Source organism: Oreochromis aureus, linkage group 2, assembly GCF_013358895.1.
Source record: "Oreochromis aureus strain Israel breed Guangdong linkage group 2, ZZ_aureus, whole genome shotgun sequence".
Lineage (NCBI taxonomy): Eukaryota > Metazoa > Chordata > Actinopteri > Cichliformes > Cichlidae > Oreochromis > Oreochromis aureus.
Window position 1 is genome coordinate 23869028 of NC_052943.1, and position 25335 is coordinate 23894362.

Below are 25335 nucleotides of genomic sequence, written 5' to 3' on the forward strand. Positions count from 1 at the left end.
ATTTCTTACATCTTTTGACTGCTTTGTTATTGTTTTGGTGCATCAAGAAAATGTTAGCCGCCTCTGTAGTCCGTGCATTTATGATGTGCATGAAAATGAAACCGTTGGGGTTTGAGAGGGACATGCTGAAAATGTTTTGCATAGGGCAAAAAAAGCTTTTCACTTAGGTTTTCTAATGGTTCTACGGGAGTACGAATTCTAACAACTCAAACAGACTATATTTCCTTCTGCAGGACAGTGCAGTCAGTGAGTCAGTTAATAAATGGCAAAGTGGGTTCATAAAAAGGGGCAGCACTTGCCTAGAGGTTAGAGGAGCTGGCTGGTGAATATAAGTTTATATCCTGAGACGAACTAAAAGAAATGGGATTTTGAAGAAACAGGACAAAAATCTCCCCTCCTTCAGAAAATATTGTTGAGATCCACCCCAGGCAATGTACTCAGTCCCAGGGATCTACTGTGAAACTACAAACTGGTCAGCAGAATCAACAAGAGTGAAATTTCCCTCTGTAAAAAGATGAAAATATTATATTTGACCTATATTTTATGGGGAAAGGTTGAGATTTGTGCCTTCATATTAAGGTTTTTATTTCACGAGCCTCATATTTCCCAGCATAGGCTTCATAACTGCATGCTATAACCTGAGCAGGTATAGTATACTGGCTCCAAACCATAAATTAAAACCAAGATATGTGTCAGTGGCAAAGCATCGGATTTGATTTTATATGAATCTTTCAAGAATGATAACATTGTCGAAAGCTTTAAACAATCCTCAGGTCATTTCCAGCAGTGATCCCGGAACTCTGTTCACTTCCAGCCAGTGCAAATCAAAGCCTTTAATTACCACACTGATAAGAGGCTTGCGCTGGAGTTTCATTTATGGAGCGGATAAATGTGGGATTGTTTATAATTAATTTCCAGAACAGTTGCCAACCTTTTCAGTGTATTTCCCTGAATTTCCACCGAGTCCACACTAGAGAAATCTCCACTTTCTTTACAAAACATAAGTGTTATCAGCCCCCTATGAATTAGAAGTCCACAGTCACGCGTTAACTTCTATTTATTATCATTTCATGCCCAGCATTCAGTCTTCAGTCTTGGTATGCTGTCATTATGCATACCAGACAGTGCCTAGTGTTTTTTCTTTTCATTTGTTGTCAAATATTGCTAATTAAACGTTGACAGAATAAAGCCAATTCATGCATGGTCATCACCGTGAACATCACCATGCACATCGAGTTTGATTCATTTTCACTCAATTTTGACATCAACAGATGTTAAGATTTCCTCAACGCTAGTTTTAGGACATCTTGTCTGTTTTGTTTTAGAAGTAGAGCTTCTTTTATTATTATTTTTTCATTATTATCATTAATTTTTACTGTTCTTTTTTAGAAAAGCGCTATGGAAAACCAAAGAAAGCAACTGAGCCTACAGTGTAGATTTCACTGGGTACACAGGGGGAATATCTTCCTCAATGGCTACAGCACATATAACAAAAATATGGCAAAAAGCACCAACATTAGGGAAAAAAACATAATGACATTTATCAGTGAGGAAAAAGTTAAAGGAGGAAGCTGTGAGCACTGTGTGAGTTTGTAGTGTAGTTTGCCAAAATGGCTTGTTCTTGTTGTTGCAAATCAGCCTTAATAGCATAGCTGACATGTACGTGATTCCTCAATAATCATCCCAAAACACAGACATGTGTGACATAATTGGAGTTTCGAACATCAGTGTAAATGTTGCTGGACTACACATGACACATGCACATTAAAGCAAGCAGAAGCCTGATATCAAACAGAACACTCTGATGTTTGAAACCAGACAAACACAAAGGAGGACAGAAGAACAGATCATGTCTGTACATGTGTTGACATAGAGAGGATAATAATATCAGAAAAAATGAGCATAATTGAGCATAATTGTTTGAGAGCAATACAGAATGCTAGAGACCCTTATTGTAACATATTCTAGTATATGTTGAATTGTTAGCTAGCTATTTCTGTGCTTTTTCCTTTGAAGACATTTTCACTACAAACTAAGGTTGAAAGGGTAGAAAAAATCCACTATAGTGCGGGAAATTATGGTCTGAAGGTCAAAATTTCCTTGGGGAGGACCCCCCCAGAACCCACAGCATAATGCAGCATGACAGCCCATGCTCTTTATTGGGTCTATATTAAGCTGGAATTGTTTTTCCAAACTACTTTTTCCAGCATTAAAGACCTAAAATTCCACTTTTTTTGGTTATTTTACATCTTTAGTCCTTGTAGTTGCTCACAGTCTTTTATCGCTGTGCAGTTAAACATAACTGCAGTGCTGATCTGCATGCACAGTCTTTTGGCAGGAACCTGGAGAGCTACATAATCACAGTTGTAGAAATTTGGCACTGCAATGCCGGAGATCACTTGTCTTTTAAATTTTCTGGCCCATGCTGTTGCCTTTTTTTTTAAATCTTTGACTTTCTCGTGATGAAGTTTTAGTTTTTGTACTTTTGTGGTCTTTTATCTATAAAGTCATGGTGAGTTTTGCTGTTCATGATAACTGCCCCGCTTCTCTTTTTACTGCAAGCTGTTATAGCACCTGGAAACATAAAGCATACTTCCTGTGAGCATTTTTTTATACTTGAAGAAAAGTACTAAAACAAACAGATGTTTATAAAATCAAATATGAACGCCGCCATGAATGGAATATCTTTTCGAATCAGCCTTCTGTGATATTAATAAGCAGCACTGTGTTAAGGAGGATCCTGTCCAAGAGCAAGGAAAGTTTTTTGCAGTTGGGTCCTTCCTGCAGAAATGCTAATGCCTCTAAGGTAGCACTTAGAAGGTAGAACTGGCCACATGCAAGTCTAGGGTTTGCTACAAGCTCTGTATCATACTCAATCTGACATGGAGGTATAAGATGCTCCAAAACCACTGAGCACAGGTGAGGCAAATTATTATTCCATTGTGTCTTGTGCTCTACGGGGACTATTTACACGTGTGTGTATGTATATATATATATATATATATATATGAATAGTATAAAATATCTGAATAATAATATCTGGAAAAGATTCCTTAAATATATATTATTGATTTGACAACCCATCCATGCTGTCTTGTCTCAGAAGGATGTGGCAACAAGAACCGTCTTGTCATCTATCCAGAATTAGGTGGTTAGATGCCACCTCCTGACAAAACCATCATTGTGTAATCACCGGCCATTCATCTCAAATGACATGGTGACAGATGTGTTGGTGAGAGGATATACAGCGTCTTTTTGCTATGAGAGCACTTCCTCTGCAGATTCCCAGCTGTGCTGGCAGCTGTATCTGCTGACAGCTAACATGGATTCTGCTTTGTGTGCAGCCTCTAATTTCCCTGTGATCTCCATATTTGGAAGACAATTTTGTATTTAATATATTTAGCTCATGTTTCTACACAGAGCCAGTCATGCGTGACCTTTCGTTATGCTGATGTCACTAACACTTTTTTGACTGACTGAGACTTAAAGAGTGAAGAAAAATGTGTCGGTGGCACCTGAGGAGTTGTAATAAGGTCCTCTGGACTTTCTTTGCGTTTAAATTCAGGAAGGAAGAGCGTTTTCATGACAGATTAACTAACCCAAGCTCACCTTTAAGCCACCTCTTTGACGGCAGCCTACTGTTTAAACGGGTAAAATGCCACCGGACTTCATTAACTGTATGGTGGTTTTTGCTATTGACAGCATGATAATGAGAAGACATACTAGCCACAATGTGAGAAAATAGTTAAAAGGGCTCTTTGAAAAAAAAAAGAAAAAAAAAAGCATGTCTCTGCTTTATTTCTTTCATTTCATCTAAGGAGCAATTTTCAGAAAGGGGGGATTTCTTTGTGGAGCTTAAATTGAGTCCTACTAGTTGAGCCAAATCTAAAAAAGGCTGAGGCCCAAACCTGGCACAGCCTTAATAATCATCCCTCAGATATTCTGGATCATGTCCAAATAAGAGGCAATTTAGCTGCCGTAATCACCATGATATATTAAATATGACCAGTTATGCTAATGGACTAATTCATTAAGCTAATTAATGCACTGATTTGTGTACGTTTCATGTTAGTGTTATTGTCATTTCATAATTTGTAGGTGTTAATATCAGCTCTGTAGGCAGTGAAGAATTGAACACATTTGACAAAAATACATTTTTCTATATTAATATGCAAATGTATGCAGTTATGCACTCAAAAAATTAATCACATCACTCACTGATCTGCAGTTTGAGTATAAGGTATGACAAACAGAAACCGTGTGCATGATTACGCACCATGTGTTGGCAGGAGGTCAAAATACCCTGACGGTGAAGAAGTGCAGGATGGAGTAGAGGAACTCCTTGAAGTGAGATGGGTCAGCTTACTCAACAATTAATTAACAACACCTAGAGGCTCTTTACAAAAAGCTTTCATCTTCACACATTTGGCTCGGTTGTGTGCATCAGTCTGTTATCAACTTTTTTTGCCAGACAGGAAAATCTTTTATAAAAGGACATCCAAGCTCATTTCAAACAACTGTAACATTTAAATATGAAGCAGAAGATAGATATTTATTTGCTAAATTTCCATATACAATATATGATACAAATCTTCTCTTACCTACAACTAAAGTGTAAGAAGTTTTCCATTTTGAGTGTCCAAAAATGCTCAAGACATCCAGTGACCTCTGCTGCATTGTTACGCAGCCTCCCACCTGGAAGCGGTTTAATACAACCACTACTAAACAGCATCGTGCAAACAACCAGCAAGATGTGCTCAAAACAATATGTTGAATGCACTTAAAATGTAGTTAGCATTGTCACCTCACAGCAAGACGGTCCTGGGTTTGAATATTGCTGTAGAGAGGTGGCGTGGTCTTCCAGTGCATGCATGGGTGTTCTTTTAGTATCCTACTTTGGCTTTCCTCCACAGTCCAAGGACATAGATATTAGGTTAATTAGTGATTCTTAACTGACATGAATATAAATGTGAATTGCTGCTTATCTTTCTGTGCACCCTCACAGGACTGGCAACCTGTCCAGGGTGTATCCTGCATCTTACCCTGTGACAGCTGGGAAAGGCTCCAACTCCCCCACAACCCTGAACTGGATAACTTGTTAAGTAAATGGATGGATAATAGGGAAAACAAATCAATAATTTAAGGCAGGTTGTAGCATGTAAGCGACTGAATGTGGTGCAGCATTATTGTTTTTAATAGATAGGAACCACAACATATCCTGTACACTGTAGAAAATGAATGATCAACACTGCGTGCAGTGGTTGCAAAGGTGATTACACCTTTAGGCATTTTCTGTGGTACTATCCTTGAGTTAAGCACCTTTAAATGCATATTACTGAAAAACTGTCATGTTTTCTCAATAGAGATATCAAACCTTGACCAGAAACATATAGTAGATATGAAAATGTCACTGATCCAAACATGGATTTATCACTGAGAATTTTTGTTATCAACTAAAAGGATAATTTTAATGAACTGCAAATAACATAAACACATTCTTTCAGTATGAATAACTGGCAAAATGACTTTATGGACTTGTTATCAAAGGAACAGGCAACTGCAATTCTGCAAGATGAAGAGGAGTAGGAAGAGTTTATTGGACCGTGGAACTTTATTAAATCTTGTTTGGGTTTTTTTGTTTGTTTTGTAGATATCATATTGCTGAGTCTGTTTTATATTCCACTCTCATTCCTCCTTTTTTCTGTTATTGTAAAGGCTGTCTATTTTTTTACTAATAAAAATCTTCCAGTTAAATATGTCCAACCACATAAAAGGAAAGAAAAACAGAAAAAAACAAGATAAAGCAAAAAACACTACAGAGTATGACTGACTGAGTGACATATTCTTACCTCATTACCCACCACTAAAGTGAACTTAACTCCCATTTTGTGCTCGCTGGGCTGATGGTGAGTAGTAGATAAAAACTGTGCTTGCTCAGGGCAGCTCTCAGGTGTGACTGTGTGTTATGAAGCATGCTGCTGATTTCATGCTCAGCGCAACCTAGCTTCAAGAAGTCCACTACCAGCCTCTGACTATATATACTTCATAGACTAATTATCGAACTGGCAAACAATGTTTACGTTTTGAGCACTTAACTGCTAATAATTCCGGATAGCATGACTTGTGAATGGAACGCTGGGTTGAAAAAGCACTCAGCCACCACTACGGCAGTCACGATGGTGCCAAATAGAAATTAAACTCCCAACCTACAATTAAAACTGACAGTTGAAATCTCCCGGACAGCTGAGTGCAGCTGAGATTGTTTTGTCAAGTGCTGCTTTCAAGGTCAACAAGTGATTTTGAATCTAAACTCTTGAGTCAATGTGGAAAAGAATTCCCTACAGAATAAAAAAAAATGGAAATTGAACATCTGTCATGACACCTGATGAAGACTTGGTCACATGATCAAAAGCTCTGTGCTATGCTCTTGTAGCTTTTGCTAATCAGCAGTTTTCCCCCAAAATTAACTAACAATCCAGAAAAAAGATGCTACTCTTAGTTGCTACAAAGAATTTTAGCAATTTCATCTAAAAACAACTTTTCTGTTATATGATTTGGTAATTTCTGCACTAATCAGCCTTGTTTCCAGCAGCAGCTGCACTCACTGCTTAGGGCCAAACAAGAGGCTGACAAATTTAGGCAGTGAACATGGTTTCTGTTTTCACACGGTAATATTGAGTGAATCAGATCATGACATCTAAAGTTGCCCTTTTTTCACATGTACAGTAGCACGCAGCAGGGGAGAATGCTCTTCACATGTTTTCTCTACTGAAAATACTTTGGTTTAGGCGATGGCTCTGCCTGTATGAAGCATGCAGGAGGCCGTGACATCCGCCCACTAACTGTGAATTTATTTTACACTTGTTCTGTTCTTACATACGTGCAATCAAAAAATCACACAAGGGAGCCGGCAGGTTAAAGGCCATTTCAATCTGACTATTTGCATTTTCACATGTGCGTCTGTCAGGTTTAGAAAAGCACATGTGTGAGAATAGCTACCCCTTGTTGCTTCTTGTATACATATGAATTATTCACTAACACATTAGGTATAGCAGCCCAAGTATATGATAATAACATTTCAATTTGTTACAGTGCCCTTGGGTGAACAAAAATGAATAAATGCAAGATTAAATGCATTAAACTGCAGCACAAAAAGACTTCAAAGAGACTCGTATCATCATTCAAAACCCCTCCATCAATCAAATCTCAGTCGCTACATTTACAAGCCTCTGAGTTGGCTGCCAAACTAAGTTCAAAGCAGCTTCAAAGGAGCAACTTCCCGTCTACAGCCTTCCTTCTCAACTCCGTAGGAAGCCACTGGTCCGATATCCCCGACTCATTAGACAGGGCAATGGCTCCAAATGCCAAGCGGATAACAGGAGTGTGTTCCTGCGCCACCGGATGACAGATAAAGACGGAGATGGATCCTTGTGTAAATTTGTTGGCTGCATGTTGTGATGACATAATTCATCACCCGCCATCCATTTTATGAGGCTGTTATCCGTTTCATTCAGATATTATCCAAACACATAAACTGTGATAACACTGTGCTTTGAACTTATGCTGGCGTATTGTGTCTTCTCACTAAATCCTCCAAGCACCACACGTTTAACACGGATGGAGGAACGTCAGAAATGCTTGCGGGCTATGCTTACATTGAGCTGAGTGCAAGCGATGAGATGAGTTGATTCCTCTGCAGACCTGTGTGTGAATGTATTTCCACGCCCAAACCTCTTATTAATATTAAACTAATACTCATCATTTCACTGTCACTGGCATACAAGCAATTCATATTTTGCATGTTTGGAGTATTTAGTGAATGTGAGAACATGTGAGCCAGAGAGGATGGAAATAGAGGATGAGAAAAAGTTATTTTTCTGCCCTGGTAGTGACTGCAGAGCCTGAGAGCTAAATCACTTTCAAAGTTAATCTGCTATAAATCCTGGCAGGCAGTCCAAATCTGGGCAGAGAAACTTTTGAAATCAAATGTGGAATTTCAATGATCCTCACACTCAGAAAGTAGGTACTTCAAGAGAAAATTCAAGAGAAACATAGCAGGTAGATTCCCTCCTTGAGAACACTGGCAGCTCATTTGACTCTGCTTATGAGTCTTACTTTGCATTTGGCGTATGAAAAGAGTCCTGTTGGAATCACAGGGAAGCCAAATGTGTGATATTGGTACATAGGAGAGCAGATTTACAGCAGTTAAAACATTAAGGAAGTTGTGAGGGTAAGTAGAGTTCAGCTGGTCAATCACTGGAACGCTAATGAGCCTCTGATGTGCTTCTTACTTGGCTGCCTGCTTTGTTCTCTGCAGGACTGTAAATGTTTTGTGTGGGCTGTGGGCTTCCAGTGATCGCTGAGACTGAGTGATCTTGCAAGCACTCAAACTGGGGTTTTTTTTCTTTCCTCAAACAGGGTGTGCAATTTTGCTGTCCAGATAAAGACGCAAAGATTTTTCATAGATATAAAATACAGTACAAATTTTGCATGGGAAATACATGCATTTTCCTTTCACTTATACCAAGTGCAAAAAACGCTGGACATGAATGAACTAAACTCACGCAATATTTTCTAAAATGTATTGTCTGGTATCTTCACATTAAAAATACAAAACAAAAAACAAAAACAAGCGAACAAAAAGAATGAAACTAATTTCCTCAGAAAAATGTATTATTAAAAAAGGTGTTATCAGAAAAGTTGGTGTGACTATGCAAGTAGTTCCACTAACATACTCAATATGAAAAGTAGTTGAGTAATTGCAGAGTAAATTGTGTAATTTCTTCAACTTAAATATTAACAATCCCATGAGTGCTTGCTCTCTCCACGTTCATATTGCCAACAGGCACTCAGGGATAAAAAATGAAGTCAGTGTTAAATACTGCAGTTCTTCTAATGGCCACTTGAGGCAGGCTCTCAAAAATGTCAAACTTTACACACACACACACACGTATAAAACTGAATACATAGCTTCACAAATCGGTGGTGGACATCAAAGGCTATGTCCATCAGTTATATATAATTTATGATTAATGAAACATATTAAATGAAACAGAATTAAAGGCAAGAAGAACAACCTCAGTGCAATTTGCATTTACATTGCTGTCTGCCTATGCAGGCAGTTTATAGCTTTCTAACCTGATCTAACCAGATACTAGGTAGGCATTTATGATACAGGCCTGGGAGTTTGGCAAAAAGTAAATAAATGTAATTCCATAAATATCAAATAGTCCTCATTTATATTTCTTGTAACAGTAAATATTTTAATATTTATGACTTCATCTGAAGTAGGCAAACTTTATCTGGTGATGAAGAAGATGAATCAAAGCCCCCTCTACTTTATACTTTGTAGGGAAGAAACTAAAAAAAAACTTTTTAAATTTCAATTTCTATCATTAAATTTTAAAAAAAACTGAAGCTCAAACATAAACTCCAAGTGATAAGAAATGCACTTGAAGTTTTTGGAGTTTCGCTCTCTCAAGATGTATGAATTAAGAAATTATAGCAATTAAAAAAGATAATAAAACCCTAAAAAAAGAATTTTATGTAAAAAAAAACAGGACTTGGTGACACTTGAAGGGGAATTGAAAGACTCTATTCTTGGTTCCTGCTAAAGAAGCTTGAGAATTTCTCAGAGTATATCATGTGTCTTTGATCCACACAGCCAGTCCTCTAAGAAATGCCAGATAGCACACTGTGACCAGTCCCGGGCTGCCAGTTTATACTGTATGAAAATTTGAACTAATTCATCCACAGAGTGCGTGTGCATTATTCATCACAGCACTGAAAAAAAAACCACCCAAAGCTAAAATGAAGGGGATTCTAATATATGTTTTGTCATGCACAGGCTTTCTGTAGAGTTTGGCTCAACATCTGAGAATTATAAACAGTGTAGTGTGTACTATCAGCTTTAGTTGTACCGTTCAATTAATCCAAAAACCACAGTTATTAACAATCAAGAGCACGAGGAAGCACAACAAAAATACTCCCAACGCAGGAACTCCTGAGAAAGATTTGACAGAGATTTCAACCTTATATGGCTGACATTACAATCATTTATGGTCTTGGGAGTCTTTCCATATGAGGCAGAGGCAACAAAGACCGTGACTTTTCTTTTATAGCTCTTTAATTTATAGACCGTTTCAAATGTCAGGAAGTACAGGCTGTCACTACAAGACTGCAGGAAAAACGCCTGGCAGAGGCACATGGCTCTGCCATTGTTAATAATCATTACATAATCAGACCGATCTGATCTACTGTACTGTGCCCTGAACAATGTTGTCACACTTGGCCACAGAAGCAGCGAACAGCAAACTGTGACTTGTGATATCATTAAAATGCAATGCATGGCCAGACCACCCTTACTCCCAGAGCATCAGATGCTTCCAACAACCAGCAAACAACAGCATTATTATTTCAGAGACAGACTGTTATGTCTCTGGCTTTGACCAAAGCCGCCAGGTTCCTAGCAGACCCACTGAAACATACAGTATTTTACAATGCCTCAAACCACACTTGTCGTCACTGTGCTCGACGGGATTAGAGCAGAAACCTACAGCCTGTTGGCCTTTGCCTTGAAGGTTTGTTCTACTTCTGTTATGGTCTGACCATCTGCAAAGAGCCTTCTCAATATATCCCCAAGCCTTGGCCTTAAAAGTAGTCACGAAACCCTTGTTCTGCCATACTGCATGAAATAGGTTATGACAATAACAATTTAACAATCCACTTGGAGTTCAATCAAGACATGGAATGTAGGAGGTCATGCTTCAGAAATCTAGAGCTGTTTGAAAAGTCAGGAGACACGGCCTCATACTGTTAGCTTATATTGATCCTCCAAGCAAGGAAAAAGAAAAATGATCCAGTGGAAATGTTACCAGCTTGATTTCACTGCACACAGAGCAGGGATCCTCTCACATCATTACAGCAAGCTAAATGCAAATAGTAATCTAAATTACATTATAGCCGTTTTCATCTGTAAAAGCTACATGCGATAATAATAGCTTTTCTGTTTGTTTGTATCTTTTCATGCAATGGTGAAGTCCTATAAAGAGAGAGGCAACGTGCACAACAGAGGGGAAAAAAAATATTTTTCACATCATCAAACAAACCGCTGCTTGCCAGGAGAAAAGAATGTCAGGAGGAGGTTGTGTCTCCTAAACATGTTAGCAGAATAACATACGTCAGTCTGTGTGGGTCTTCTGCACAATAAAGATTCCACGTATTAAAGAGGGGAACAACAAAGACAGACACAGAGACACAGATGGGAGTTGGCAGCGGTTAAAGCTTAGCTCAGAGTGGGAAGAAAAGAGATGGAAAAGGGGGGGAGCAGTGTTACAAGTGTCATTGTTGAGATGGGTTGGGCTATTAAGTCATGAAACATAAAAACAAACAAATTTTATATGACAATATACACTGAAAACACTTGAAATGTAGATTTAATCTCAGTGTTTTTCACTGTCTTTAGTCAGTTTTTTCTCAACTGCTGCCCCTTGTATGTAAAATAACCCATATGATGATTGTTGAAAACAGGTAGGCAGACAACACCCATACTGCTGGTCAAACCCAGACTAACAAGGGAAAAACTACTTAAGGTGAATTCTGGAAGTAAACACCCTATAAATTGGACTGGGACCAATTTAAAAGTGCTTTTACTCTCCAAACTGCTCCAGTGGAGTCACCGTGCCCGTAAAGGGTAACTCTCCGGTGAGAATATACACGGTGTCATTATGACTGTGAAACCAGGCATTACTTAGGAACAGTCTGTTGCTGATAAATTCAGTCGGTGCAGGTGGCATCTTTCAACAAATAACAGAATTCAAACTGAAGGAATAGAGAGATATTTTGGGGATTCTGCTTATTTTCTTGCCAAAAGTGAAATTTGAAGACTGATGCCACTATTATGTCTGCACTGTAAACATTGAGCTGGGGAGGCAGGAAGAAGCTGCTAGCTCTTTTCAAAGTTCAAAATTGCATCTGCTAGTATCTCTAAACCTCGCTAACTATCTGGCTATACTAAAATAACTGTGCAAATACTGAAAAACTAAATGAATTTTCGGTGTTGTACAGGATGTGCTAGAGACATTTCTTGGCCAATGACAGCTGTGTGCAGTGACTTCCTAGTCTTGTTGTCACAATGTGGTTGCCACATCAAGAGTGAAGATGCACTGATAGTGACAGGCAAAATGTTGCTTCATATATTAGATGCAAAGCCAAGGATCAGATGAACAAATTAGCTAAGAAATCTGTTGACTTGTGTTAGCAGGTACATTTTTAAGCTTTGAAAAACATCTGCTTCATGCGTTCCCTCACCCCCCGACTTTATGGTTGACAAAAAAGTATGAGAGTATATCTTGAGCACTGAATTTTCTTTATCTGGTTCAGCTAATTCTAAAAGATATTTTCTCATTTACTTTAGCTCCACTGATTCATTTTTATTGGCCCAAGGTGAATTAGATTTATTTTGCAAAGCTTATGGAATTGAAATGTTTAAAGGGGATCTTTTATTCTCATTTTAAGCTCCTTAATTTTATTCTTCAACTGTGTTTAGGCAGTGTTGCAAGATTCACGGTTCAAGATCCCTGTCAGTTCACTCTTTATCTCAGACTAGCTCATTTTTATTTTATTGGCTGCCCCTCGTAAACATGAGACGTGAACAGCAGGTGGGCGGGGCTTCTGTGCTTACAGAAAGAGCTGACCGTTTAGAGATATCCCCTCTAATTGACACCATACAGGACCAAGAGTAGAAGAAACTGTCTGAGAGGCAGCATTTAGAGCACCTTTTGGCTTCAGTTGGTAAAGCGTAAAAATCAACATAAACATGTACTTCTAAGAATAATGTTCTGCCCTTTAGATGAACCAGTTTCTGCCAAAAACCAGAAACAGTCCATATAAGAGTTATAGAATGGGTTCAAACTAGCACAGATACATTCATATTTATTTATGTTCATTGTATTTGGGCAGAGGCAGAAGTTTAAGAGGCATTTATCTCTTAAAGCTTTTCAAAAGCAAAGGAGGAAAACAATCTGCATGACTGGATACCAAGAACATTTCTTTTGATGTCTTTCGGGTGAACAGACCTTTTAGATATCAAACGGAGCTTTGAAAAAGTGTTTATCAAGCATGGTGATAAATTCTGAGAGTTGAAAGGTTGTGTGTACACCTCCATCTGCAAGGGACTCGAACACATCGTTCACTGTCTAAACCCATTAAAGCAGCTTTACCAGCACAGCAGGTATGTTGTCTTGTGACACATGCTCAGGTCACATGTTAGAAACCTCAACACAGGAAACTGGTAGTGTTACAGTTTTTATCCCCCACATTTGATGAGTGTCTTGTACAGTTTTCAAAAGAGGCCAGAGCAGACCATTATTGGTTTAATGGGAAAACCTACTCGAACTGACCTGGCTGCAGCATGCGCAGTTGTATCTGACATGTGTACAGAAAGCCACAAGAGTACTTCTCTCAGAATAAAATCTGCTTTCAAAGACCAGTTACCTCTCTAAAATAGCCCATAAAGACATCTCAGAGGATAATTGCTAAAGATTCTTGAGCCTGCTGCGACGCCTGGACACCTGAGATCACGGTGAAAACCCTAAAATGGTACCATTTTCAGTGGCAGCGCAATTTTCCTTCCCAACATACAGCTTTATTGTCATATCACCCCAAATCTGCCCCCTGCAACTAGCTACCATCAGTGGGTGCTCTCACCTTCACATTGTGTGCTTTTCCTCTCAAAGCTGAAATGCCTTGATCAGTTTCCTAGCATTTTATTCTTCCTTCTAGTGAAAAGCATTATTGACTCTAAAGTCTTTGCCTCCCCACTGTGCTCAAAAGAAAGTCATTTTAATGGAAAGCAGAGCAGCTCCATTAACACTATACCTGCTCAGCTGGCACCTACAGTATATCTTTTGTTAAATGGCTTAATTGGAGTCCAAAAAAGAAATAGAAAGACTTTTCTGGTCTTAGTGTGGTGGAGAAAAAAAAAAAAGTTTTCCCACTGGGAGTGTTATGAATACAGCTATTTAGCTTTGTCATCTTGAACATTAATGTGCACTGATATTATTGGCATCATTCAGTGCGCAAAGTCTACAGAGTCATTCTGAAAATTATCTCACTTTCTGCTTCCCTCTACAGCTGAGTCTTATTTATTAAGACTGGCACGTTTATCAAATATCCTCACTTCATTCTGCACAGTATATATAATATATAACTTGCATAAATGATACATTACTTGGTCCCTGGCTTGTATTCAAGTGGAGAATCAATTAGTGAGTGCAGCCTTGAAAACCAGATTCACAGATCCATCTAATGCACCATTGGAAATAGATTCTATCTTGTGGTTTCAAAGAGCTTCGAAAGATAAAGTAGATGCATTGCGGGAATGGAGTGTTTGAAGTTTGATCGTAGAGGCCTACAGATGGCTGAACGTTCAAACTGCATGGCTTCTGTGGCATTTGTACTTTCTACACAAGATTTTTACTTGCTGGTGCAATTAGTCAAGGAATGTGCCGGGATTGGCAGCATCTGCGCACCTTATGAATTACAAAGTATGTCAACATTGTGTGGGAAGGACCAAACACCAAGAATTTAAAGTTTTTATGAAGACATCCTCTGTCTTGTCCCTTTGATGTGCTTACTGCACTTACTGTAACCAAGTAAAGTTGTCACTAGGTGAATCAGGATTCAGTCTTGTCCACAAATCAAAAAAGAAACGAATATTGAAGGTAAAAGTTTAAAGGCGAGAAAACACTAAGAACAAAACACTAAAAGGAAAAGTGACACTGAAGATGCCCGTGTAAATAAAAGCATGTAACTCTTATTAAAGTGTCAAACGATGATGCATAAATGTGTTTAAAACATAAGTAAACCTGTAAGGTTCCCATTTATATTTTCATCTGAAACATGAACTTCAAAAGAATGGGCTTTTATCCACAGAACATATTATTAAATTAATTTGAAACTTGCCAAATTCTGTTGTATATTAATGTGCACGAGTCCTACTTTTCCACACAAAAAACAAAAAAAAATATGATGAAGCTCCCACGTCCTGCAACAGAAACCTCGCGTAGTGGATTTAACATGTAAAATCTAAGTCGTATCGATTGGAGAACTTAATCTGGTTTTCTGGTGGGCTACTTTTAAGTCCGTCTGATGCACCACAGCAGAGATTAAAACAATGACCCCCAAATATTTTATTTCGCAAATCGCCAGACAACACAGTTAACGGCCATCCCCGGCACAAGAGCCCGTAATATAGTACTGCCAAATGAGTCAGGCGCAAAGCAGAGGATGAAAAACAAAAGTATAATCCCTCCGCTGCTAACGGTGTCACTCAAGGATTAGCGTGCCAAGGGGGGGAAAAAATAACACGCTAAGTACTACGCGGATAAATTAAAAGCTCTGGGCAGCACGGCGTGCCTGCAATCGTTTCAGAAACATTGATTGTGTTACAATGGGGAATGTTTGTGCTTCAGTGCGCGCACCCTGACGGCATAACAGCAACTATAATCTCAACTTCAGATATCCGGATATCAGCTGATTTGAGCCTCCGGGACCTGGCTCAAAGTAAATTGAAAATGGTAAAAGCTTAAGGCAGTAGATTGAGAGATATTTTCTGAGTCGGGGAGACTGACCCGGTGGATTATTAGAAAAGAGTTGTGGCGCCTCACCGATGATGGGGGTTAAGCTGGGTGTCTGATAGCGAGTCACACAGAGATGAGGACTTCCTCGGGAAGGCGCTCAGATCGGATGGGCTTTAACAATTAGTCCACAACAGCATATAAAACACACAAACACACATTTTCTTACCTGTGAGTCCAGACGTTAACCATCCAGGAGGGTAATCCAAACAACAGTTGCGGTGAACGGATTGAAGCAACACTTCTCAACAAAGTAAGGGCCAATTAACGATAATCTCGAGGTCGGGTCAAATCCACGGACGATCTGGGGGTAATTTCCGATTTGGGCAGAGAGCTGTGCTCCGTAGAAGTTTGCACCTCTAAGCAGCCAAAGGGCAGATTGTTAATCCTTTCCCAAAATAACACCAAGTACAGTAGAGCCGACGGAGGAAGGAGAAGGCGAGAGGAGGGTGTAGAGTTCAGCACCACGACAGAGTGGACAGCTCCGACGGCGCAGCGATCTCACCTCGGCCGCTCTCGGGTCTCGTGTGCGCCACTGAGGTAGGAGCCACCAGCCCCAACCTCACCTACTGGCTCAGTCCCGACCGGATTTACATACAATCACAGGGGAGGGAGGGATGAGAGGAGGGGATGAACCAATCACAAATATCCCGTAGTAGGCAGTATAGGCAAGAGAACGAGCGCACACCGACAGAGTGGATGTGGAGCGGTTTAGTGCCTCCGTGCCAAGCGAAACTGTCCTTGACTAACACGGGAGGGAAAGGGAAGCGCGCGAAAGAGAGAGAGAGTGGGAGAGAAAGAGAGCGAGAGAGACGGGTCTTATGGCTGCCCCACTCTCTCACTTTCTCACACAGAGACACACACGTATGTGTATTTATATTTATACACACACAGATTCACATATCAACTATAAAGTAATGCATCAACGGTGCTACATATTCCATCAATTAAACTCCATTCATTATCACCTTACTGCTGCTCCATAAAATTCTGTTTTATACTAAATTAAATTTGACAAACCGCAAATGAGCAGATTTGGTTATTTCTTAGTTCTTTATTCCCTTTTTTGCTACAGACCATATAAAGCGGGGAGACAGAAAAAAATAGTATTATTATTTTTTCTTTTAGATACTTACTTAGGTTTTAAACTAAAGTGCAAATTTAAAGAACATGCATTCAAGTATGTATATGTGTAAAAGACTAAACTATCCTACAATGTTTTAAATTGGTGGTACAGTAAAGAAAAGCATATATTATTACTACTACGAACACTAATAATAATGATGATGTTCATAACATTTTAGGACATTTTTGCATTTTTATATCTTGCACTCCTACTTAAAGTCTAGTGTACATCCTTCACAATTGTCCACATTCAGTTATTATTATTAGAGCAGTAGTCTGTTTGCAAAATAAAGTCTATAAGTGAAGACACAACAATGGCAAAGGGGTTTGCCTTCGGGGTCTTCTGCCATAAAGCTTTTCTGGCTTTAAATAACTTGATCTTGTACTGTAACTATGATACCTGTACGTGTGCTATGTTTATAGGATATCAGTAGATATACAAATGCAGTGATTTGAGCTTTTCGTTGATTTGTTATTCTTATATTTTTTCTCTTTAGTCTATTGTTTGGCTTACTTTCTAGACGTTTTAAATTCCCCCTTTTTGATGCACGCTTAAAGTGAGACGACATTCCATTCTTACTTTATGTGTGTGCGACACTGCAGGCTGCTGCTGGTATATTATGATCCTCGCATACCACACCACCTTTTTGTCCTTTTTGTGCATCCGGGGCTACTTTTAAAATGCACTCTAGCTCATTGTGAAAGATTTTCAATGTACAACATCTCTGCAAAATGATGTTGCAAGTAGCAATCTATGGCACTTCTGCATACTTACATATCAGAGTAGCACAACAGAAATGCAACCAATAAACAAATGTTTCCACATTTAGTAATGTAAACATCTGGTGCATGTTTGGTGTTTCGCACACAAAAGGACTGGTGCACATTTCCTTCATACAGCAGTGGGAACAATCAGCAAAGGAACTGTGCAGCACTGTAACATTAGTCTTCATGACTGAACAGACAAAGAAAGAAACAGCACCAATAGAAACCTTGGCTGTGTCTCAGACCAGTCTCCAGTTCAGCACATTACAAACTGTCCAGGGAATAAGATATTTTCTGGGTTGTATCAGTGCAAGAAAAGTTCAGTTCTGTGGAAAAAAAATGAGCTCGGGAAATGGAATGATTGCTCTCTGTCATCAGTGCCTGGAATTGCAACACTTCTATTTCACTTGAGTTTGTCTTTTGTTGTAGTAGGGAAGGACAGCTGGACTTAATCAGCAAATTACTGTTCCAGCATGTTTTTTGTTGGAATATTTCCATTATTAAATTGTCAGTAAACTTGCAAAGTGAACATCTTGGGTGTAAAGTTCTATTGATTTATCATCTAGCCACCTGACTGTACTGTATTTATTTATTCTGTTTGGCAAGCACATATTTCTGACGTATCCATGCTATTATGAGAACTGCACGAGCCTTTGAGTCACCAATCCTTCAGTCTTCAGTGAATAAGTAAGCTTATAATAAGCTAGTGATTCCCTATTGAACTGAAGAATGATTTGAAATTACGGATGTACTGTAAAACACAGAAAAGAAGTCGGCACTTGCTGGTTTATTGATTTTAGTGACATCTGCTCACCCAGCATGCACACAAAAACTTTCTCACTTCCTGCTTGGGTGCTAAAAAAATACATGGCCAGTGTCTCTCCGGTAAACTATCCTCACACATAAGTGACACATGGTCTGTTTCTGGGAGGAGGGAAAGGAATAATAATAGATTTCAATGAAGAAGTCTGATGCCATAAAACAAAACAAAAAAAAATCAGCAGCAGTTTATTTTCTAAAGATACTTCTATGTTGTGACTCAGGACCAGCTATCGTGTATTAAAATGAAATGTTTAATGGGCATATCTGAGAAAGTGTACTGTATTACAAAGCAGCAGGAGACAGAAATCAATCAAAATGAAATAAAAAAATGACAACAAAACGATAGCAAAGACACACAAAGGAAGTGAAAGGAGTTGCAGAAGGGCCACAAGAAGAAGCAATCACTGCAAGAAACACAGGCAACAGAGTAAAGCAAAGTAATAAGAAATAGATGATAAATTCCTGTCCATGGTGTAAGACATCTTTCGCCCCGTGACCCAGAATTGGATAAGTGGAAGAAAAAGGATGGATGGATTGTAGAAAGAGGTGCAAAACAGCTACAAAAAACTAAAATGACATAAAATAATATAACTCAAAATAGCTCAGGGATGTAATTTTGGAGACAGACCGTGATAGGTGCATAGTTTGTGGTCTTTGTCTCTTTTTTGGTCTGGAGGTCTTGCATCGCTGCAGAAAGAGGGTCTCATACATCATTGCCCAGGGGCTCACCCATGCTAATATGTAAAGAAAAAAAGGTTTGAGTTTGAAAATAGTACTTTGACAAAAACAGTCAAAATCAACATTTACTTCCCAGCTTTTGCCCAGAAGTTCACTTGTAGAGTTTATTTTACCTGACAAAAGCTCCATACTTCCTGTGATTACAACTGAGATGTTTCTGTGATATCTGAACAAAGAGAATGATGTGACTGAAGGCTTCAGCGAACACATTTTGTGGAAACCTAGATTAAAAAAAAAAAACTAAACTAAGAAACAGCTGTGACTGTTTTTTGTGACTTTATGCATGATATGAGTGTTTTCAGTTCTGCCATCTGGTTTAAGGTATAGGAATTAAATAGTGTTAATGTTAGGGAATGAGTATGTTTTCTGGCTAAAAAACCCGCAAGAAACAAAAAAAAAAACAACAAAAGCATGCTGACTGTTTGGAGTAAACAATGCAAAGTCAAAGTCTGCCACTTTGTATTCAGACTACCTCCCTCCTAAGTGTTGTGACATTATCAAACCTCCCATCCTTCCACTGTTGCTTGTGGCAGAGGTGAGTCACTCAAGACACAAAAGGTCACTTGTTAGGAAAATGTAAACACGGGTCATTTGAAGCATTTGAACAAAAAACAATGGTGACGTTTTGTCATGAAGGCAGGGTTCTTGTGAGTGACGATCACATAGACTAAGCCTCCATATTCTTAGCCTCTTGTTAATCTGTTTCCTCAGTTAACCAACCTGATAGCTTCCTCTGCACACATAAAATACCTCACATGCATCTATCTTCAGCATTCATTACCAACATTAAATTGTTTAATCACATGTTGTTTGGCCTGCATGCTACGGAAATGATAGAAACAAAGATGAACATTGCCAGTGATGAATCACTGCTGTAAACTGAAGCATATTAAACACTAAATCTGCACATAACATGTATTAAAACGAAAACCTTTTAAAAATAAACAAATGCTAACTTTTTGAAAAAATCTGGTTAATGTAAAGTGAGTTATTCTAATTAACTGATGAACAAACTGTAACTGCAGTGATCTGAATATTGAGTTAAACTATAGACTGTATATAAAAGATGGATTTAGCACAGCTGTTTGTGAAGCATCAAAGGTTGCTGCTTTATTATACAATCTGATAAACACCAAAAAATAGCTATAAAAATAAATTCCCTAACCCACATACAAACGATAAAGTATTAAAGTATATGTAAGACAATGACTTTACTATGAAATTTAACAGCAATTAACTATTTAAATTTACCCATAAATTACCTTAACTTGTGAAGTTTATCCACTTCACGTCAGCAGCAGTTATGGCGTAGTTGCTTAAGTGACAGAATTTAATTCACTTTCTACGGTCACCTGGTTGCCAGGGGCGGATCTAGAGAAATTTTCTTAGGGTGGCATGAGGGTGGCAAAGAAATCAAATGGGGTGGCAAAATCAAAGCTTTTTTCCCCCCCAAACACATAGCAGGTGGTTACATATGGTTAAAATGATTCAAATGTAGTAAGTATACACGTTTTTCATATAAATATAGTCTATAACTTAATTATTGTCTGTAGCCCACATAATTACACACTTTAGTTACATAAAACATGTGAGTTTTGATCTTATGTACTGTATAGCCTGTATAATAAATAAATATGTAGCCCAATAAGTATAAAATCCAGAAAGCTACACAACATGGGGCGGTTCATTTACAAACACAAGTCTAACTTAAGTTTCACACTGTTTTTTGTTAGAAAACAGTCACATTGTTACATGCTTAAATTACACAAAATGTCAGAAATCTGCACTGTCATGAACAAAAATTTAAACCTCATTTTTCTTGATTTGTTGGATTAACCCACTGAGGTCTGAAATACAACCGGCCATTTTTGACTCCTTTTGAGTTTACGTTTGTATTTCACCCTCAGATTGTTTCATTTTATTTTTCCCCCCTTGCCTTGTTTGGTATCATTCTTTTCAGCTCAACTGAATTTAGTTGTTTTTTTCACTGACATACTGCATTAGTATTACTGATCTGAAATCACACAAAGAACTTAAAATCCTAGTAGTATTTTTTACTGTAAAAAAAAACCCCACAGACATGTTGAGTAAATTTTTATAACTTGAAATGCAAATATAAATTGTACATTTTGTAAACATATACAACTATTTATCTAAAAATGCAGCCGATACACCTGCCATTTTTTTCATTTTGTACAACCATTTAAAAATATTACTAAAACTAAAATGAGAGAACAATCAGGTTTCGCAATAAGATGCCCCACAAATGATGTGTGCCAGTAAAAAAACGTTTGTCCACCAAAAGACAGAGAAGAACAGCACAGGGACAAACCTGCAGGCCTGACAACAGGTGGTGTATCACTCCGCTGGTTTTCTACTTAGTGACAGTGTTTACGTTGCAAATGTGCCTTAGTGACATTCATTAGTGCCCTCACTGACACACAAAACAAAACGACTACACAACAGAACAACTACACAAGACAACACAACACACTAAGTATACACTCCACACTAAACGTCACAAATCTCCCACATCTAAAAACTGTCTCTGTCTCGCTGTCGTTACTGTCACTCCCAAAACTTTCTCCTCTTCCTAAACAACCAAATCCCACGTGTTGACTTTTTTTTTTAATTGGTCGACATGGTGCATTTTTCCACCGATAGGAAAGAGGTGGCTTTTTTTCTTTCTTTACTGTTTTCGCGCTGTCCTTAGAAAACGCTTAAAACACACACACACAAAAACGTGATGACAGTATTTAGTAAAAAGCGTGGTTTATATATATTATCATAACTCTGGATTCTATCGCTGTGCCATTGAGAGCATCCTCACTGGATGCATCACCACCTGGTATGGCAACAGCACCGCTTACAACCGCAAAGCTCTCCAGAGAGTGGTGCAGTGGTCTGAACGGATAATTGGAGGTGAGCTTCCCTCCCTCCAAGACATCTACAGGAAGCGGTGCCTGAGGAAAGCGGGGAGGATCATCAAGGACTCCAGTCACCCCAGCCATAAACTGTTCAGACTACTTCCATCGGGAAGGAGGTTCTGCAGCATCCGGTCCCGTACCAGCAGACTGAGAGACAGCTTTTTCCATCAGGCCATCAGACTGCTGAACACTTCATAGACACCTCACCTTGACTACTTGAACTTCAACATTATGCACTCCATACTGTACATTAATGCCACTGTTTTGCACATGTCCAACTACCAACCTCTGTACATTTTATATATTTTGTTTACTCTATTTAATTTGTAAAATATGTATACATACACACACACACGTAGAAAAACATATTTAGTATACACATCCAGTAATGCATATACTCTTATATTGTACATATATTTATTACTTTCAGATTTAGCCATTCTTATATTTTGCTTGTTTTATGTTATTGTATTTTTGCACAACTCTGCTGCTTGTGAAGCTCGCACACAAGAATTTCACTCGCATGTACTGTACCAGTGTACCTGCACATGTGACGTGACAATAAAAGTGATTTGATTTGATTTGATTTACTGGCCTGTAATTAAAATTTAAAAACTTTGAAGTCCGAACTTTTAATGTGGGCTGAAACAGAGACTCAGCGTGGCTGCAGCTTTTTGCTATGTCAGCTTAAAATAGTCATGCGATTTGGAGGTGCAGCGTGTCTGTGGACCACAGAGGGTTAATAACACTCACCTTCCTTCCATTTCCAGAGTGTAACATCCAACCACCTGTGTAAAATCCGAAATTCCCATGGTGTTGTTCAAAATGTGCTCTGGCACAATCATAAGCATCGCTTGCTACTGAAAACAAGAAAAAAGCCGGTCCTGCTATGGGCTGAACCATTTGTTAATAGTGCAGGGGGGGAACACTATCCAATATATTCAGTTTTAGCATTTATATTCACTGTTGACTGCAACTACGCTCAAACTGTTAATGCTATCTTATTTTAATAAACAACACTGTCATATGCAAAACTGGGGTGGCACTTGGGGTGGCAAGGGATCATTTTAGGGTGGCACTTGCCACTCAATGCCACCCTTCTAGATCCGCCCCTGCTGGTTGCTTAGATGAAGTTTTAGTGATGTGAAGTTGGCAGGGCCTGGGTTAAACTTTTCTCAGCTTCAGGGCAAGGGATTCAAGTGGCTGCCAGTGAAGGATATTGGGGATTGACATAAGACAGGCTGTTAAATACAGCAGTACAGGTAAAAAGAGGGTTACCAAGAAGTGAAGTCTGGAATGTCTGCTAATGACCAACCATCACAAAATGATGCACAATGCGCACTTCCTGTGTGGACGTTCCTAAAGCACAGAGAAAAGGTTATTCAAAGTGATTATTCAGTTTTGAATTTTCTTTATGTACTTACCATCACAAAAAATAAATAAGAGCCTGACATCATAACAATGTGTGAAAAGAGTTCTTGGAATTTTTCACACAAGCCAGAGAGTTTTCTGGAGCCAGCACCTGCTGACTCTCACTGGTAGCAAATTTAAGGTACATTTATACTGGCAGTAATTTCATGAGGCTGTTTTAATTGGTAGATTCCACATGAAAGAGACACATTTTGCCTGAAACCGAAAGTCTAAATCTAAAAGACTAAAAAAAGCCCATTAAAAACTGCCAAAATGTGAAAATAGCCAGCCCTCCTCTGGCATCTTGGCCCCTGCCATCAGATGAGGCATAGGTATAGAATAATTGGTCTCACACAAATTCATTCCCCACTCATCAGGTAAAAGGCTAACTCAGTGCTCTACCACTGCTTAATTCATGTGCACACTTTTTTTTTTGCTCCTTATACTTGTCACTTGATCTGTTCACGAAAAAAAAACCCCAGCCCACACAAGGTGTAGGAGTCAAGTTCCCTCTCAGACCACTTGAATTAAAGCATGCTGAAAGGTTATTATGGATTTATTTGTCCACCGATGCCCAAAACACGCCAGCATTAAACCTCTGAAATGTTTGCCTTCATGTAAATCCCGAAAACAAGTCACAGGCTTCACGTCACATGTGTAAACAGTCACATCACCATAATCAAACATGATGTACGTGCTGACGCTCACTCAGCACATATGCCAAAAGTGCTGCTGCTCGTGTGAAATGAAGTTACAGCATGATTCATTAAGGCAAATAAGACGGAGCTCTCCCTTGACATTCTCCACACAAATCCAGAGATTATGTTGCCACATCTGTGCTTATAAACTACCCGTGTGTATATGTCACATGGGCGCAGCTGAGATGGCTGTAATTTATCATGCAGACAATTAATGCCCTGCATGTTAAATAAGAAAGTCGGGGAAGGATTTGTCTCCACGGGTGCAATAAAGCATGCTGCTGTGCTCAAGCTGCAAATTCATTGTGTGTGTTCAGGCTTTTGTGTTGAGAGGTTGTGGGTATGTTGTGCGTAAGCCTGGTTTTGAAAGAGCCTGTATACATACACACACACACACACACACACACACACACACACACACTGAAGTGTTAGAAACTCCACTTCTGTATCTGTTCATATGTGAGCAGGCTTTTCTTTTGAAAATAATGGATGCGAGAGAATAATCAGAGAGTGTGTCTGTGTGTGTGTGTGTGTGTGTGTGTGTGCGTGTGTGTAGGCGTGTGGTGGAGACTGTAATAGATTGTGACACATTGTATGGGCAGCGTCAGCAAGAGCGCGCGCACACAGATGTGATATGTGACCAGTTTCGCATCCCATTATCTGTTAAACTGCACGCTGTCGTGCAAGACTCCAGATTGCGACGTCAACTTGATGTACATTCACTGTGCTCGCTGCATTAGGACTGAGCATATGGCTCCCACTTGCCACTCTCTGGGCCTCTGCTCGAACCGAGGGACGTTAGCTGGGATCCATCTTTCTGAACCGAGGCTTTGGATTCAACCTCGGTGAATTTGCAGCTGCTGTGCTGAAAGCTAAAACAAAGAATACTTAAAGATCTATGCTTTAGTCAAAGTGAGAGTTCAAACACTTGAAAAGAGAGAGTGCAGTTGCCACAGTTTATAAGTAAATTTCTTTACGGAGTGATTTGTACGATATGGTGGAAAAGACATCATTCTCTGTGGGGATCTCGAAGGAAAATGCTTCTGAAGCAAAAAAAAATTGAAAGCCAGTTTGCATGCTTCAGCCTCTCAGCTGTGTGGATTTGTTGATTTTCTCTGCTTTGAACTGAGTTCTGAAGTGTTTGTCAAAAAAAGGTGTCACTTTTTACCTTGACAAAGCATGATGGACACCTTTCACCATTTTACAACATAT

The 25335-nt window shown here is 39.0% G+C and overlaps 1 protein-coding gene across 2 annotated transcripts in view; it reads right to left on the reverse strand.

The window, feature by feature from the left end:
• The window catches only part of fstl5 (follistatin-like 5), a 180294-nt gene extending 164111 nt beyond the window's left edge, over positions 1-16183 (reverse strand). For both annotated transcript variants that reach the window (XM_039621131.1, XM_031757945.2), the window contains exon 1: positions 15808-16183. In XM_039621131.1, the coding sequence (XP_039477065.1) occupies positions 15808-15830 (23 nt within the window). In that variant the 5' untranslated portion in view covers positions 15831-16183. The remainder of the gene's footprint in view (positions 1-15807) is intronic.
• Between the last annotated feature and the right edge of the window lie 9152 nt (positions 16184-25335).